Consider the following 14,464-nt stretch of genomic DNA (forward strand, 5'->3'; position numbering starts at 1 on the left):
CGGGCGACCCGGCGGTTGGGGCCGATGCAGGTACATCTGGCGCTGGACCTGAGGACGGGACGCCGAAGGTGGTAGTTGCGCAGGGCGACGATCCCGGGGCGGATGTCGGCGCAGAACTGGTACGCTCCGGAATCTCTGTGGCAAGATAATCTGCACAAGACAAATTAGCAGGAAGCAAATTCTGCAACCGGTTAATATCCTCGTTAATACTGTTATCGCCCTCTGGTTGATCAAAGTTTGATGAAGGGTGGGAAAAAGGAAAAACGGCCTCATCGAAGATGACATCACGCGAGATGTAGACACGACCGGTTTCTTTATCAAGACATTTGTACCCTTTATGATTGGAGCTATACCCAAGAAAAACACAGGGTTTTGAACGAAATTCGAGTTTGTTCTTGTTGTAGGGACGAAGATGAGGCCAGCATGCGCACCCAAAGATGCGCAACATAGAATAATTGGGTGGGGTTTTAAAGAGGCGCTCAAGAGGTGACAGATTATCAAGAACACGAGTAGGAAGCCTGTTTATAAGATAAGTGGCAGTCATAAAAGCTTCATCCCAGAATTTTATTGGCATTTTAGAGTGTGCTAGTAAGGTAAGACCGGTCTCGACAATATGACGATGTTTTCTTTCGGCTGAACCATTCTGTTGGTGGGTGTGAGGGCAAGAGATGTGATGTGCTATGCCTAAGGACTTAAAAAAGGTGTTATGAAGCTTTTGATATTCGCCCCCCCAGTCAGACTGCACACATTTAATTTTAGTATCAAGGAGGCGTTCTACATGATTTTTAAACTGAACAAAAATGCGCTGAACATCAGTCCTATCAACCATGAGATAGATCCATGTGAATTTTGTGAAATCATCAATAAAAATAATATAATAGCGAAAACCACCAACAGAAGGTGGAGCTGGACCCCAGACATCAGAATGTATAAGCTCAAGAGGCATGGTAGTATGATGAATTGAAATATTATAAGGTAACTGGTGACTCTTGCCTAACTGACAGGCATTACAAACTGATGACAAGGTAGACTTCTTGGAACAAGGTAAATTATTAAGACGAAGAATAGACCTAACAACTTGCGGGGATGGATGACCAAAGCATGCATGCCACTGATCTGGCTGCTCGGAAGAAGACACAAAAGCTTGTCGTAGAGACGCAGCATTAGATGGCTTAATAGGGTAGAGGCCGGATTCGCACTTTCCTTCAAGAAGAAGCTGCCTGGTGGCTCGATCCTTGATAAAATAAGACCAAGGATGAAATTCAAAAAACACATTATTGTCACGAGATAATTTATGAACTGATAAGAGATGCTTAGATATATTTGGAACATGAAGAACATTGTTGAGAGCCAGAGGTCGAGTATCAGTATGAAGAGAACAAGAACCAGTATGCAAAATACGCAAACCTGCTCCATTGCCCACTTGGACCGCGTCGCCACCGGTGTACTTCTCTCGTAGGGTAAGACGATCCAAATCACTGGTGATATGGTCCGTAGCACCAGTATCATTATACCAGTTTGGATCCAAGTTGTAGGAGTTCGTCGCCGTAACAGCTGCAGATGGTTGTTCTTCATTGTATGATTCATCCATCCGGTACCAGCACCGAACAGCCGTGTGGCCCTCTTTGCCACAGATTTGGCATTTGGGACGAGGGCGCGAAGGGCCGGCGCCACGACCAGCCGGCGGCGCACCACGCCCACGGCCGCGACCTCGGCCACGACCGCGGTTGCCAGGCGCGCCACTGCGACCAGCGACATGAGCCGACGTTCCAACTTGATGGCGAACTTCCGAGAGATGCTTCTGCTGGCGCGCTTCATACGATAACAGATGAGCATAGACGTCATCTAATGACAACGCCTCGCTTCGTGTGGTCATGGACGTGACAAACGGATCATAGTCCGCGCCCAGACCAGCCAGCAGGTACGCAATGATCTCGTCATCGCGAAGAGGTGCGTCGGCCGCAGCAAGTTCAGCTGCGAGACTCTTGATTCTGCTGAAGTAGTCCGCAGCAGATTGATCCTTCTTGGTGGCGGTAGCAAGATCCACACGGATTTGAACGATCCGTGCGCGTGAGGCCGACGCGAATTGCCGTTGCAGGATGTCCCAAACTTCCTTAGCCGAGGTCGCTGATGTTACATCGCCCAGCACGGCCTCGGACATGGAGGACAACAAGCCGCTCAGAACTTGCTGATCTTGATCATACCAGCGGGCGTACTCTGGGTTGGGAACAAGCGCGGCATTAGGAGCAGTAGACGCCGGAACCAAGATTGACGGCGGTGGTGTCGAGCCATCAACATAGCCCATGAGTTTCATGCTTCGTAGGAAGGGAAGAAGCTGGGCACGCCACAATAGGTAGTTTTTCTTTGTGAGCCGGATAGTAACGGCATGATGAATTGGGATAGTAGGAGCAGAGAAGGTGGTGACAGACATGATCGCCGGAAAAAAAAACCTTGGCTGTGATACCATGTAAGTTGGAAGGAAGGCGATGCCTCAACCAGGGCCGCCGTAGTTTGTTTATATAATACATGTGAAGATACATATTGAGTACAATAGGCGGTAACCGAACCAGCCTAAGAACCAGGAACAAAGTCCTTGGTGATTACGCAAGGAACCAGGAACAAATAAGATCTATTCTTATCTCTTTACTATTCTTATCTCTTTATCTCTAATAGTCCCCTCGGTCCCCGCGCTCTCCAGTTCGTTGCGGCGAACCCCCCAAAATTGCCGGCGCGGCGCTCCCGTGCGCCGCTGCGTCGCGCAATCAATGGCGGCCAACTGAATACCTGAACTTCGCGGAGTTGGTGGTGGCGGTACTCCTACATGGCTGTCCCGGCCGTTTGATACACTAGGGCACCTACCTTATCAGTTACGCTGCCGCCTCGTCAGATCTGAATGCATCTCGCTGGCCTGATGGTCATCTACTCAACTGGCCCTGGCAGCGCTCACGTTTTGGTCTTCTTCAGGGGATCATGTGCAAAGCAAATGGACTGGACCAGATTTTCACAGTTCTTAGGCGAGACACTGCAGTGATCTCGCTCGGTGCCAAATGCCAAAGGCTACCGCTATCATTGTTTGCAACCGAACGAACTGGCGACCGGATTCGGGTAATCTGCAGGGTCAGACGTAATCTTCACACAGGCGAGCTAGATGCGCTTGCAAGTTGCAACCGGCAGTGGTCTGCGCTGAGCGAGTTTGGCGTCAAGAAATGGGAAGTTTCTGCCGAGGGGAATTGGAAATTTTTACCTGGACCCAACGGTAAAAAAAAAACTGTGAAATTTACACTTGTCCAGTTGTGCAGTGGAGATTGGAGGAGTGGGAGCTGTGCTGTGAATCAGGGCACCTTTAAGAGCACTCCACTCCATAAAAATTGCTCCACTCTACCAACTTTACAAAATTGTCATCTAAACATGTACAGCTCCACCAACCAGCTCCAGAAAAAAAAGTGGAGTTGAAGACCAGATCCACATTTTTTTATGGAGTACCTCAAGAGGTGCTCCAAAAATACTAGTTTCGTACCAACTTATGGAGTTGCGAGATAATTACCCACCATACCACTCGTTACAACGTACCGGTTCGATCTTCTCCTCCTTCCCTCATCCCGTCGCCTCCTGCCCCCCTCCCCTCCCTCCCTCCCGACGCTCCTCCCCTTCCCTAGCGCCACCGCCGTCGGCCCAACCTCCTCCTCCTCCCCTAGCGCCGCCGCCGCCGCCCACTGCTCGCCTCCCCCAGCGCCGCCGCCGCCCACTGCTCCCCATCCCCTAGCGCCGCCCCCACCCCCTGCCCATCTCCCCAAACGCCGCCGCCGCCCCCTGCCCCCCCCCCTAGCGCCGCCGCCGCCCCTGCTCCCCTCCCCAAGGGCCCTTTCGTGATGAGTTGGCCACATCACTCTCTATCGTTTGGAATTAATTTGTAATGAAAATATTGATTTTGTACCATAATTATTGCGATCTTTAACATTATTTGGTTGAACAATGACATTGGAATATTATTGTTGGGCTAGTTTTTTTGGAATGAACAGTGCATGGGTACTATAGCATATTGTAGCAGCGGAAAAAATAACCCAACCCTTCAGCCAACCACCATGGGTAAAATAAACTATTCTTACCAAGTTCTCGTATTTCTGTAGCTGGAGCACCACAATCTCCCAAACACGTACGTCAGCTCTAAATTTTCGTAGAAAAGATGAAATGGAGCTGCCAAAAGGTGGAGCTGGTGGAGCGAAGCTGGTTTTGGTGGAGTGGAATGCTTCCAAACATGATCTTATTGCCGGATAGGCAAGGGTGGTAGATTTCATAGACGAATCAGCGAGACGAGTAGCGGCGCAGTTGGGTACAGTGCTCGGATGTGGGCGGTACGAGAAAATACCCGGCATTTCTTCGATACACATCCGGCGTAGGGCTGGGACTAGGAGGAGACCTCTGCTGCCACGGCACAGTGCTCCCTCGTACGCTGTCTCGCCACTGCCACTGCCAGTGCAACTCCCAATAAAGAGGAGCTGCTCAGCCATGTCCTCCTCATCCAACTCGGTTCACACCCGGCGCATGAAAAAGCCACCCTCCTTTCCAGCCGTTTGGCTCGCTCGCTATAGGTAGCGGTAGAGACAGACAGCGCGAGGAACAGGGAGCGCGCGGCTCAGTGCAGCAGAGGAGCTTGCGGAGCAGAGAGCAGTAGTCGTGCAGCTCAATGGCTTGTTCACCCATGGCTTTCTTGACCGTCTTCCTTGCGGCGGCGGGGTCGTGCCTGCCAGTGGCCGCCGCGGGCGGGCCTCTACCCCCGGCGGGAACGCCCCTCTTCTTCCGGGAGGGCTACACGCAGCTGTTCGGCGACTCCAACCTCGCGCTCCACGGCGACGGCAAGAGGGTGCACATCTCCCTCGACGAGCGAACAGGTCTCGGCGCTTGCTGCTGTTCTTGCCCGGTCGATCGACGCCCGTGTTCTGATCTCTGCTCGTGAACTCATTGCCGTTGCTCTGTTTTCCGTCGCGCAGGCGCCGGGTTCGCGTCGCAGGGCGCGTACCTCCACGGGCTCTTCAGCGCCCGCATCAAGCTCCCCGCCGACCACACCGCCGGCGTCGTCGTCGCCTTCTACGTGAGCATCCGTCCATCCGTAACAAACCGAGCCGCCTTCCGCCCGTCTGTGTGTGAGGAAGCCGACTGATGCTGTATGCCTGCCGCGGCGATGCAGATGTCGAACGGGGACGTGTACGAGCGGACGCACGACGAGCTGGACTTCGAGTTCCTGGGGAACGTGCGGGGCAGGGAGTGGCGGGTGCAGACCAACGTGTACGGCAACGGCAGCACGGCGGCCGGCCGGGAGGAGCGCTACGGCCTCTGGTTCGACCCCACGGAGGATTTCCACCGCTACGCCATCCTCTGGAGCCGCGACAGGATCATGTAAGAAGAACCACGAACCTATTTCTCTCCTCACCCTCGCTCATCAACCTTGATACTGTTGCTAACATGTATCTATGGATGCAAATCTCAAGCACATTTCTGAAGCGATCTAGCTGTGCTTAGTAGACAAGTAGACTTGCAAGGAAGATTGGTTTCGAGGAACACATGAACATTAGTAAATTTCAAGGGTGTCTATATTAAAATTTGGGCGTTAAAAGGAGTATATATATCAACAAAAAAAGTTCTACTGTGATGATTAGATGATACAACCGTCCAAAGGTTTGTGTGCCCCTTGATGGTATGGTGTCAGTTCGGTACCTACCTGTTATGTTCTTCATGGTGCAAGACTGCTTGAAGTACTGTACATTGCTGCATATGGCTGGTCTGATCATTGCGCTCTATCTATCTCTACTAAGGTTTACTGGAGCAACTTACAATCTTCATTATTAGGTTGAAGTACTTTCTGTGTGATTCTTCCTTGTCGCCTTTTTTTCCCCCTTTTCTTTTCATTTCTGGCTCTCATGAATCATGATTGAGAGATATTGGCCTCTTCATCTTTACAGCTCGTAGATTCCTTTGCCTGTTGCCACTTTAATCATGTAAGTTCTGAGGCCCCAAGTAAAACTGAGTAGAGATGGCATTACCGTAATGGGTTTCCTCAAATAGTTATACAGTGGAAACTGTAACGAAATAATTACCTCCGGTTCAAATCTCAAACTGCCAAATGCACAAAGCTCAATCTTCTGCTTAGGCAATACCCATTGCTAGCTTCAGCCTTTCACCTGATGTTGCATTATTTCGTCTGCGCACTGAAATTTTGCATTCACGGTGACGTTTCAAACCCTCTGTTTTGATTCAGATTCTGCATTCTTGAAACTGGACTCCAAAAATGTGGCTATTGTTTTGTTCTAGCAACCGAAATGCTGCAAAACACGAATGCATCCTGCTCGCACATATATCTTCACGTGAATAAAGTTAACATCTAAAGTGGTCCATTTACTGCTACAGTACCCACTAGGCCTGGACATCAATCCATCACAGCATGTGCATGAGCTTCTTATCTCTGATCTCCCCACCAAGACCCGCATGCCGCCTCCCCCTGCATAATTGCATTCCGCACCTGCTTTTCTCCTGTACCCTGAAGAACTCACAAGGAACCCTTTTGATTTCTTGGTGGCATGGAGAAGGAAAAAGGGCCTCCACCATCAGACAATCCATCTCCTGCTTTTCAGTTTCAGCATGCGTTTTCCCATGAGCCTGCTCCCTTTTCAGGTTCATGCATCCTTTTTTCCAAGAAACATGGCTCAACTGTTAACATCACAGGTCGAGCAATCCCAAACTCTGAAGCTTTGACAACTCCTGCCAATCTCTTGACTTCAAATTCAGACAGTCAATAGATGACTGATGAGAAGGAAAGTAGATGACAGTCAGTAGATGACTGATGAGAAGGAAAGTAGATGACAGTCAGTAGTTGACTGACGAGACTTAAAACATGGCACGATTTGAGCGCACGTAGGAATTCAAAGTTCAAAACTCAGATGAACTTCCTTTTTACAATAAATTTGACACATTTACGGAATAAAGAAAGAGTTACTGTACTACACTCCAAAGATGTGTTTGCATCTTACGTAACCTGACGGTTCCGCAGATTCTACGTCGATGAAACGCCGATCAGGGAGGTGGTGCGGACGGAGTCCATGGGCGCCCAGTTCCCGTCGAAGCCCATGTCGCTGTACGCCACCATCTGGGACGGCTCCAGCTGGGCCACCTCGGGCGGCCGCTACAAGGTGGACTACAAGTACGCGCCCTACGTCGCCGAGTTCGCCGACCTCGCGCTCCGCGGCTGCGCGGTCGGCCGTCGAGCGTGCGAGGAGCCGGGCGACGCCGCCGCACCGCCGATGTCGCCCGCGCAGCGGTCGGCGATGGAGGCGTTCCGGGCGCGCTACATGACGTACGGCTACTGCTACGACCGCCTCCGGTACCCCGCGCCGCTGCCGGAGTGTAGCGTCGGCCCGGAGGCCGCGGCGTTCCTCCCGTCGGGGGACGCGAGGGCCGCATTGCGTAGGCATGGCAGGCGCCACCGGACGCGCGGCGGCGCGGACTCGGCTCTCTGAACGGCGGCGCGGATGGTGTCAGTGTTCACAAGTGTGCCGTATCGACTGTGATGTGATGTGATCTATGATTAGGGTCCCTTGATTCCTGACGTGTACCACCATTGTAGGGTAACAGTAACGGAGTTCCACTGATTATAAGCCTCATCACTTCACTACTCTCTCCTTTCCTTCTCGCGGCGCTGAGATTCCTAAGAACAACATAACAAAACACACCATATTTAAGTATAGCTTGCATGGTTACACACGCCCATACATCTGTAGCAGAGCCAAACATGGCTACAGATGCATCCAAGATCAGTAGTAGATCACAGTGCAAAGTTAATAAGGACCATCCTCATGCAATAAGTTTCTCTCCCATTTTTTCCATTTCCGATGTGTTGGCTTAAGACTCCAGCAACAAAATACATCAGAAATGGTTTTCACTGCCCAAAGAACATATATTGATATCTAGTCCCACATTCGGGTAACGATAGCAGATGATAACTTAAGGCCATGATAAATCCAGTTTGCTACAGAGCAGCTACAAAATTTAAGACAGCATTTTCATCCTTATGAACTTGACACCAAGGTTTGTTGTCAAGGTTATGGGAGTTGCCAGCGAAAGGCCTCTGCAAAGCTCTGCATGCATGCTCCCACAATATCACCGCCTGAAAAATCCAAGACTCCCGATCTCTTCAGTTTCTTGTCTATGTACTGTTACTCACCCTCTATTTAGAGGCATGTCCATGTGGCTGGACCATGCTGCTCCCAACATTCTTGAGACTACCATTCTGCTGCTCCTTGCCTACAGCTGATTTTTCTTCTGCAAAGCTGCCGCCACCATTTGAGCTCCCATTGCATTCTGCTTTCTCCTCAGTTGTGTAAGATCTGTTTGCTGGCGAGCTCTTTGGGGAAACATGACCGTTAGACATCTCCTTGCCGGCGATCTTGTTCTGCAGGTAAGCAGATGATGAACCCTGTGGAGAGTTAGGTTCACCGTGACCTTGAGAAGCTGGCATCATCTGGTGAGGCAGTGGGTGGCCCGATCCTGGAGGAAGGAAGACCCCTGTACCAGGACCAGGGAATCGCGGTGGAGCAGGCCTTGGAGTAGCTTCTGGTATCCAAGCTGCTGTTGTGTTTGGCAACGGAACAGTTGGCGTGAAAGGAATGGCTGCAGCAGAAACAGGACCAGGGGCTACAAATAGTGGCTGCATTCCATCAGATGGAGAGACGTGATGAGGCCCAACAGCTGGAGCTGGAAGAACACCACTAGCAGGAGCATATCCAAAGTGTTTAGGACTTTGGGGATGGCGTGCCATGTTAGACGGCTTTGATGATGGACCCCACAGCATAGGAGGTGTCAATGGGGGAGTTAACCGAGCACTTTCAGCTGGAATGTGCTTTCTTGCTACAGACTTTCCAAAACTCAGTAGGATTCGCTGCTTACATGTACCAGGAATAGCTCGTTTTGCAATGTCAGCACTTTTCCCTTCCAGGAGTAGAAGGGACCTGCAGTTGAGAGACGATAATATTTAGGAAGCAAACACAACAAACATGCATAATGTCTTGAATTACATATTAAACTACCTTATACAAAAATAAAGATGGATAGCTAACAGCTAAGAAATACCACAAGTTGTTTTGTTACAATTCAGATGGCTACCTATACTTTTGTATTTAATTCCCAATTGATCAACTGAAAATGAGTCTTGACATAGCTTGGATTCGCCCAATATACCTACTAATAAAATGCACCACAGTTTCCAACTCCAGTTTAAGTACTAACCAGCCAAATCGTTGCTTTCCTTACCAGAAACCTAAGCTCATAATGTGTTAAAGAGAGTGATGGATCAATAATCAAGCCAGAGTTCGTCAAACAGTTTGAACTATTTAGGAGTCAAATGTAACAGAAGGCACAGATTACAGGGGGAATTTTACCCAGTTGTGAGCGTGAGCTTCAGGGGACCTCTATGATCACCTCGTTCTCCTGATATAGCTCGGCCAAACACCATATCACAATCTGTTAAGCAGAGCGTACAAAGAGGTCTACCATACCAAGGAGGGGAGTGGTGAGGATGAGAATAGTCTCCCTGGAAGAAAAAGCATTCAATCATACCCACGGTCGATTTTAAGCCAAGACAGTTATGAAAGAAAATTACCTCATTGAAGAAGTCGATAACACAATAATCTGGTTTGAAAGGTATAATTTCCTGCTGAGACAAGCGATCAAACAGATCATGCAGCAGCCCAGGAACCGCCTCCACTCTTGTCTCTGGACTCGCATTTAAAGGTACAAAGGTTGTCATCGAAAATATGACACACTAGCATAAGGTACTGCAGTACAAGCTTGATCTACCTCTTTGATTCTCATCATCTGGAGGGCCTTCAATGATAGGAACACCCATCTGAACAACTTCCCTTCCATGACCCTTCATTGGTCTTTTACCAATTATAACGGTCTGCCCAGCTGTTTCATCAAATAAAATAACATGATTTGACAAAATCCCAGATAATTAACTTTCTGGTGCATAAAGATTTAGACATTTTCAGTTAACAGAAATGTGAAATGCCGAAAAGAAACTATTATCCTTAACCTATTTTTTTCTGTATTGTCAACTCAACACTGGTAATTGGTAAATCTCTCGGTTCTATCATGGAATGTGCTATACATATAGATTCAAATTGGATATAATGAAAGTGAAACAATAGACAGACACACTCCAAATAGGGATACTGCACGCATATAAAGTAATAAGCACAAAACCAAATAACTTCTAATGCAACATGATCATCAAAAGGATCAACAAACATTTAAAGATTACCTTCAAGACCCCCTCGCCGGAAAGAAGCTTTTGTTTCATTAACTAAAGAAAGAATCTTGTCTGTCTCGGTCACATTTACCAACCCTTCATAAACCTTGAGCCCTTCAACAGAATTAACCTAAAGGAACACAATATTATACTTCAATATAAGTAATGCAGTTCAAAAACTCTTTAAGATGTCTGAACTTGAAACGGAAAGCTGAATATTCCAATCAAAATTCTGATTTGTTTGACTAACATACCGTCTTGCCATCAATGGTTTCATTGGTTGAATACTCTATAGGAGTTTGAACCCCTTTGCTGCTTCCATCGGAAACAGCTTGCAGCTTTGAATTTTTCTCACCTTCTACAAAATACATAATACAAGGACATGTTTAGAAACCATAGGAACCTATTGAACCCTTTAATTTTTAATCACAATCTTCCAAACTTCATAAGGCACCACTGATTCAGAGCATAACCAGGAACATAGCAACACTAGCTTATGCCAATCAAGAGAAAGTAAAGGAGGACAAGTTCAGGCCATATTTTTCATACATTAATCTCCTCACACCCAAAATCTGAGGTTACAAATATGGAATAGTTACATTGAGCAATTTCCACACAAATGAGCGTGATCCAGATGTGCCCATTGGTCATTTGAACGATAATCATAAGATGGATAATAATTCTTGTACACCTAGCCACAGAAAACTGTCATGGCACGGCAGTGCAGTTTGATCAGTTAATTCTTTACTTCTGTACAAAATTGCAATAGGTGGGGCATGACATTATTGAAACCAATGCAAAACTGAACGATAGACAAGCTCACAAGAACGACACATCAACTAGTTATTCTGTGTAGGCTGTTTCCAGTAGCAGAGCTTGAAGGATATCCAAAGGGAACCAAGTTAATGAAAATTGCTCAAAATTCAGTCAATACATGGTGAAGTTCAATACCGACTATAGAAATTTTCTAGTAGCAAGGGCAGCCATGGCCACCTTTGGCCACGAGCCCATGACTAAGCTTTGCCCCTGGCTGTTTTGTCACAATACTGACTAGCTGCTTTGTTTATTTACTAACAGGTTAGAGCTTGTACATTGTAAGCCAGTATTTAGTTATCTATAATTTATCCTAAAGGCACAGAACTTTTTGAGCTAACTAGGCATCTTATGTCCTCTCAAATAATTTTACGGATATACTTCAACCAGAAAAAAATAATGAATCAAGGAATGTGGGAAGAGAAAAAAAAATGCCATGTGTTTATATCAATAAGTGGTACACGAGAATCTCGTTTTTCAGTGCACAAAGCATTTCCAATGGATCGGTGAAGACAATATGATGCAACATGCTGTTTTAAACAAATGAAAACACAAAAGAACACACATGTATGCATGAGTCTGTGCTTGTGTACCATCAATTTTAGGAGAATCCAACCGCAAGCTTTTAGTGTCAACCATGTTCTCCACTTCTTTCAGCACCTTCCCTTCCTTGTGATTATGAGCTTCACGTCCTATAAGGTGCCAAGGGCACATGAGAGAGTATTTTAAGAAACTAAATACTCAGGAATTCAACACTTGCAAATAGGGAACATAACAATGCATTAAATGAGTTACAGTTACAGTTTAAGCAGAATTTGACTTTCCCATGCAAATGCTTTATTGCAAGATTCAAATATGCCACTACTACATAAATTGCAACTCTAAGCCAGCAGAAGAATATACAAGCTCACCCCATTGCGGAACCATCAGAACTATGAAATGCTCAGAAAGAACAGTTTCCACATGAAGCATCTCTACATAATTTTGCACGTGCCCATACATATGTAACACTGAAAAGCTATTTCTGGATAACATTATCAGTATCTTTAGGGCCTCCCACTTGGCAATTGGTACAGAACCACACAATAAAGGACGCTAAAAGCTTGCCCTTTTAAGATCTCTGCATTTTTTTATCAAAACAGATACAAGTCAGAAGCAACTAGGCTCCAGCAACTTGAGATGACCACACCAACATGTACTAATTGGGAACAGCATTTTAGCAACAAGCATATCATTGCTCGATACCTTGAAGACGTGAGGACCAATTAGCAAATAAGTAAATCAAATGAACACCACAAATGCGTCTGATGGATCGTACCGGACTGAGGCCCAATCGAGAGGGGGAAAAGCGACCTCTTTGTGTAACAACAGAACAGACACTACACTGCCACCAAACAAAGAAAAGAAGAGCACGATATCACACCAAGAGATCTCGTCTCACCATCTTTATCGGATCCAGCCGACGCAACCGCGCCGCCTCCGCGCGCCGGATCGGGGCGATAGTGGCCGCCGCCGTGGCGATGGTGGTGGTGGGAGTGGTGGGAGTGCGAGAACGCTGGGCGGCGAGCGGGCGGCGGCGGCGGCGTGTTCTGCGACGCGGCAGCCCCTAGCGCCTGCCCCGGCTGCGCGCGGCGGCGCCAGCCGGCCTGCTGGAGCGCGAAGGCAACGTCAGCGACGGGGAAGAACTGCTGCATGTGGATCACGGGCGCCCAGTGGTGGCGGCGCTGCTGCACGGCGGCGGCGACGTGGTCGTACTCGCCCGGGTCGCCGACGCCGCGGAGGTGGACGACGAGGAGGTCGATGATGGCGTTGGCGGCCGCGAACTCCCCGCGCAGCCAGGAGATGAAGCCGTCGCGCTCGTCCATGAGCCAGCCGGCAGGCTCGGCCGCGGCGGCGGCGGGCGCCGGGGAGGCGATGACGGTGGCGGCGTTGGCCATCGCCGTGCGTCCCTCAGCACCGGTGGCCCGCGCTCATAGAAAGGCGCGCCCAACCAGCAATGCCGAGGGGGGCAGGGAGATCTAGGGTTTTGCTGTATATTTTTCCTCCCAAAGTTGTTTTTGTCTCTGGTGCCGGTGGTGTGCTGGTGGTGTAGGAATGGAGGCGAGAGAGAGAATGGCAGGCTCGGCTAGTGGCGGCAGTACAAGTAACAGTGTGAGGAGAGAGAGGAGGAGGAGGAGGAGCCGAGGCCGGGCGGAGATGTGAAGCGGAGAGGATAGCCGGATCTGGGGCACCGAAGATTCGCGAAACTGGAGGCGGGCGGGAGGACGACGCGGTGGTGCCGGTGGAAGAAACCTAACGACTATCCGGAGCCGAGCCGCCGACAGATGGGTCCGGGGACCGCCTGTCGGCGTCAGGGATCGGGAAGCGGCGGGTAGGCGGCGGCTGGAGCCCGTGAGGGGTTTTGCTTTAGGATTTGCGGACTTGCTTGATGCCGCCGGACGCCGGTGTTGGTGCTAACGGGGAGCCGGCGGGTTGTTGGCTCGCCGTTATCTCCCTGGATGCTCGGCTGGTGGACCGAGGACCCGCTTGTCAGAGTCGCTGGTGCGTTCTGGCTGGCTGGTAGCGCGCGCCAGAGCCTGGCGAGACAATTTCGCATTGACCGATAGGGAAAAGCGGAACAGAAAAGCCCCTGCCGTGACACTCTTCTACGCGGCGGCAGCCGTGACTGGTAGTGGTAGCTGCTCAAATCTCATCGCCCGAGTCCCGACACGTGGGCCATGTCCATGCTGGTGGCTTCACGCCTGCCTGCCGGCCCGAGGCCCCACTCGCCAGTGGCGGGGCGGGCCGACGCGCCGAGACCACATTCAACGCGGGTGGTTGCGCGGTGGGGTATGGGGCACCGGGCACGGGACAGGAGACGGCAGGGGAGGCAGGCCCTGCCTTTACGGCAGGGGGCACCGTCTCACATGGCCGGCGCCCCCACCCGTCAGCCGCGAGGAAGCGGCGCCCGCGCGTCAGCCTCGGGCGGGCGGGGAGGTAAAAGCGGAGTTCGTTTCCGAGATCCCGTGCTGACTCGGGCAACCCCGGCCGCGTCGGTTTCCGCTCCTGGGTTTCGGCTTGGCGCGTTCCCGGTTGGGCGCTCTGCGACGGCACGGCGCCCCCGCGGAAAACCGTAACGGCATCGAGGCGGGAGCCCCGCCCAGTCCGTTCCGTTCCGATCCGATGGGGGAGAGCGATCCGACCGCTCCCCGATCCCAGCGGCGGCTCGTGTCACCGGTTCACTGCCGCGCGGCAGCCGCCACGCCACAAACAGACGGCCGAGGTGTGTTTCACGCGGCCGTGCTCATCTTTTAATGGCGAAAACGCCGGTGCGGTGGCGGGGGATTTCGGCGCGAGTAAAATGGCAGATTTGGC

General features: G+C 50.1%; 2 protein-coding genes and 1 non-coding gene across 4 annotated transcripts; 1 reads left to right on the forward strand and 2 right to left on the reverse strand.

Annotated features, from left to right (window-relative positions):
* Window positions 1–1,811: 1,811 nt before the first annotated feature.
* Window positions 1,812–1,951, reverse strand: LOC112878359. Its single transcript, XR_003225692.1, has one exon. It is a non-coding gene; the product is annotated as a small nucleolar RNA Z247 (small nucleolar RNA).
* A 2,579-nt stretch (window positions 1,952–4,530) lies between these two features.
* Window positions 4,531–7,715, forward strand: LOC112875378 (probable xyloglucan endotransglucosylase/hydrolase protein 28). 2 transcript variants are annotated; one of them, XM_025939206.1, is made up of 4 exons: window positions 4,531–4,889; window positions 4,989–5,107; window positions 5,186–5,394; window positions 7,043–7,715. In XM_025939206.1, the coding sequence occupies exons 1-4, from the start codon at window positions 4,685–4,687 to the stop codon at window positions 7,506–7,508; spliced, it is 999 nt and encodes a 332-aa protein (XP_025794991.1). In that variant the 5' UTR covers window positions 4,531–4,684; the 3' UTR covers window positions 7,509–7,715. The 2 variants fall into 2 exon arrangements, with proteins under 2 accessions (XP_025794991.1, XP_025794992.1); XM_025939207.1 differs by having other exon boundaries at window positions 4,989–5,089.
* Window positions 7,716–7,845: 130 nt separating this feature from the next.
* LOC112875376 lies at window positions 7,846–13,376 on the reverse strand. The gene is made up of 8 exons (XM_025939205.1): window positions 12,552–13,376; window positions 11,704–11,802; window positions 10,552–10,655; window positions 10,310–10,427; window positions 9,844–9,954; window positions 9,647–9,759; window positions 9,426–9,577; window positions 7,846–8,996 (listed from the first exon to the last, which is right to left on the reverse strand). The coding sequence occupies exons 1-8, from the start codon at window positions 13,045–13,047 to the stop codon at window positions 8,216–8,218; spliced, it is 1,974 nt and encodes a 657-aa protein (XP_025794990.1). The 5' UTR covers window positions 13,048–13,376; the 3' UTR covers window positions 7,846–8,215.
* Window positions 13,377–14,464: the final 1,088 nt, after the last annotated feature.

Source organism: Panicum hallii, chromosome 9 (assembly GCF_002211085.1).
Source record: "Panicum hallii strain FIL2 chromosome 9, PHallii_v3.1, whole genome shotgun sequence".
NCBI lineage: Eukaryota > Viridiplantae > Streptophyta > Magnoliopsida > Poales > Poaceae > Panicum > Panicum hallii.

What these genes read in the sequence shown, in the direction of transcription:
- LOC112875378 (XM_025939206.1), top strand. Translation starts at nt 4,685, where the DNA reads ATGGCTTGTTCACCCATGGCTTTCTTGACCGTCTTCCTTGCGGCGGCG. An exon ending in CTCCCTCGACGAGCGAACAG is followed by an intron (nt 4,890 to 4,988) that starts GTCTCGGCGCTT and finishes TCCGTCGCGCAG; the next exon opens with GCGCCGGGTTCGCGTCGCAG. An exon ending in TGGAGCCGCGACAGGATCAT is followed by an intron (nt 5,395 to 7,042) that starts GTAAGAAGAACC and finishes ACGGTTCCGCAG; the next exon opens with ATTCTACGTCGATGAAACGC.
- LOC112875376 (XM_025939205.1), bottom strand. Translation starts at nt 13,047, where the DNA reads ATGGCCAACGCCGCCACCGTCATCGCCTCCCCGGCGCCCGCCGCCGCC. An exon ending in GGCTGGATCCGATAAAGATG is followed by an intron (nt 11,803 to 12,551) that starts GTGAGACGAGAT and finishes GGCACCTTATAG; the next exon opens with GACGTGAAGCTCATAATCAC. An exon ending in CCGGCGAGGGGGTCTTGAAG is followed by an intron (nt 9,955 to 10,309) that starts GTAATCTTTAAA and finishes TTGATGAAACAG; the next exon opens with CTGGGCAGACCGTTATAATT.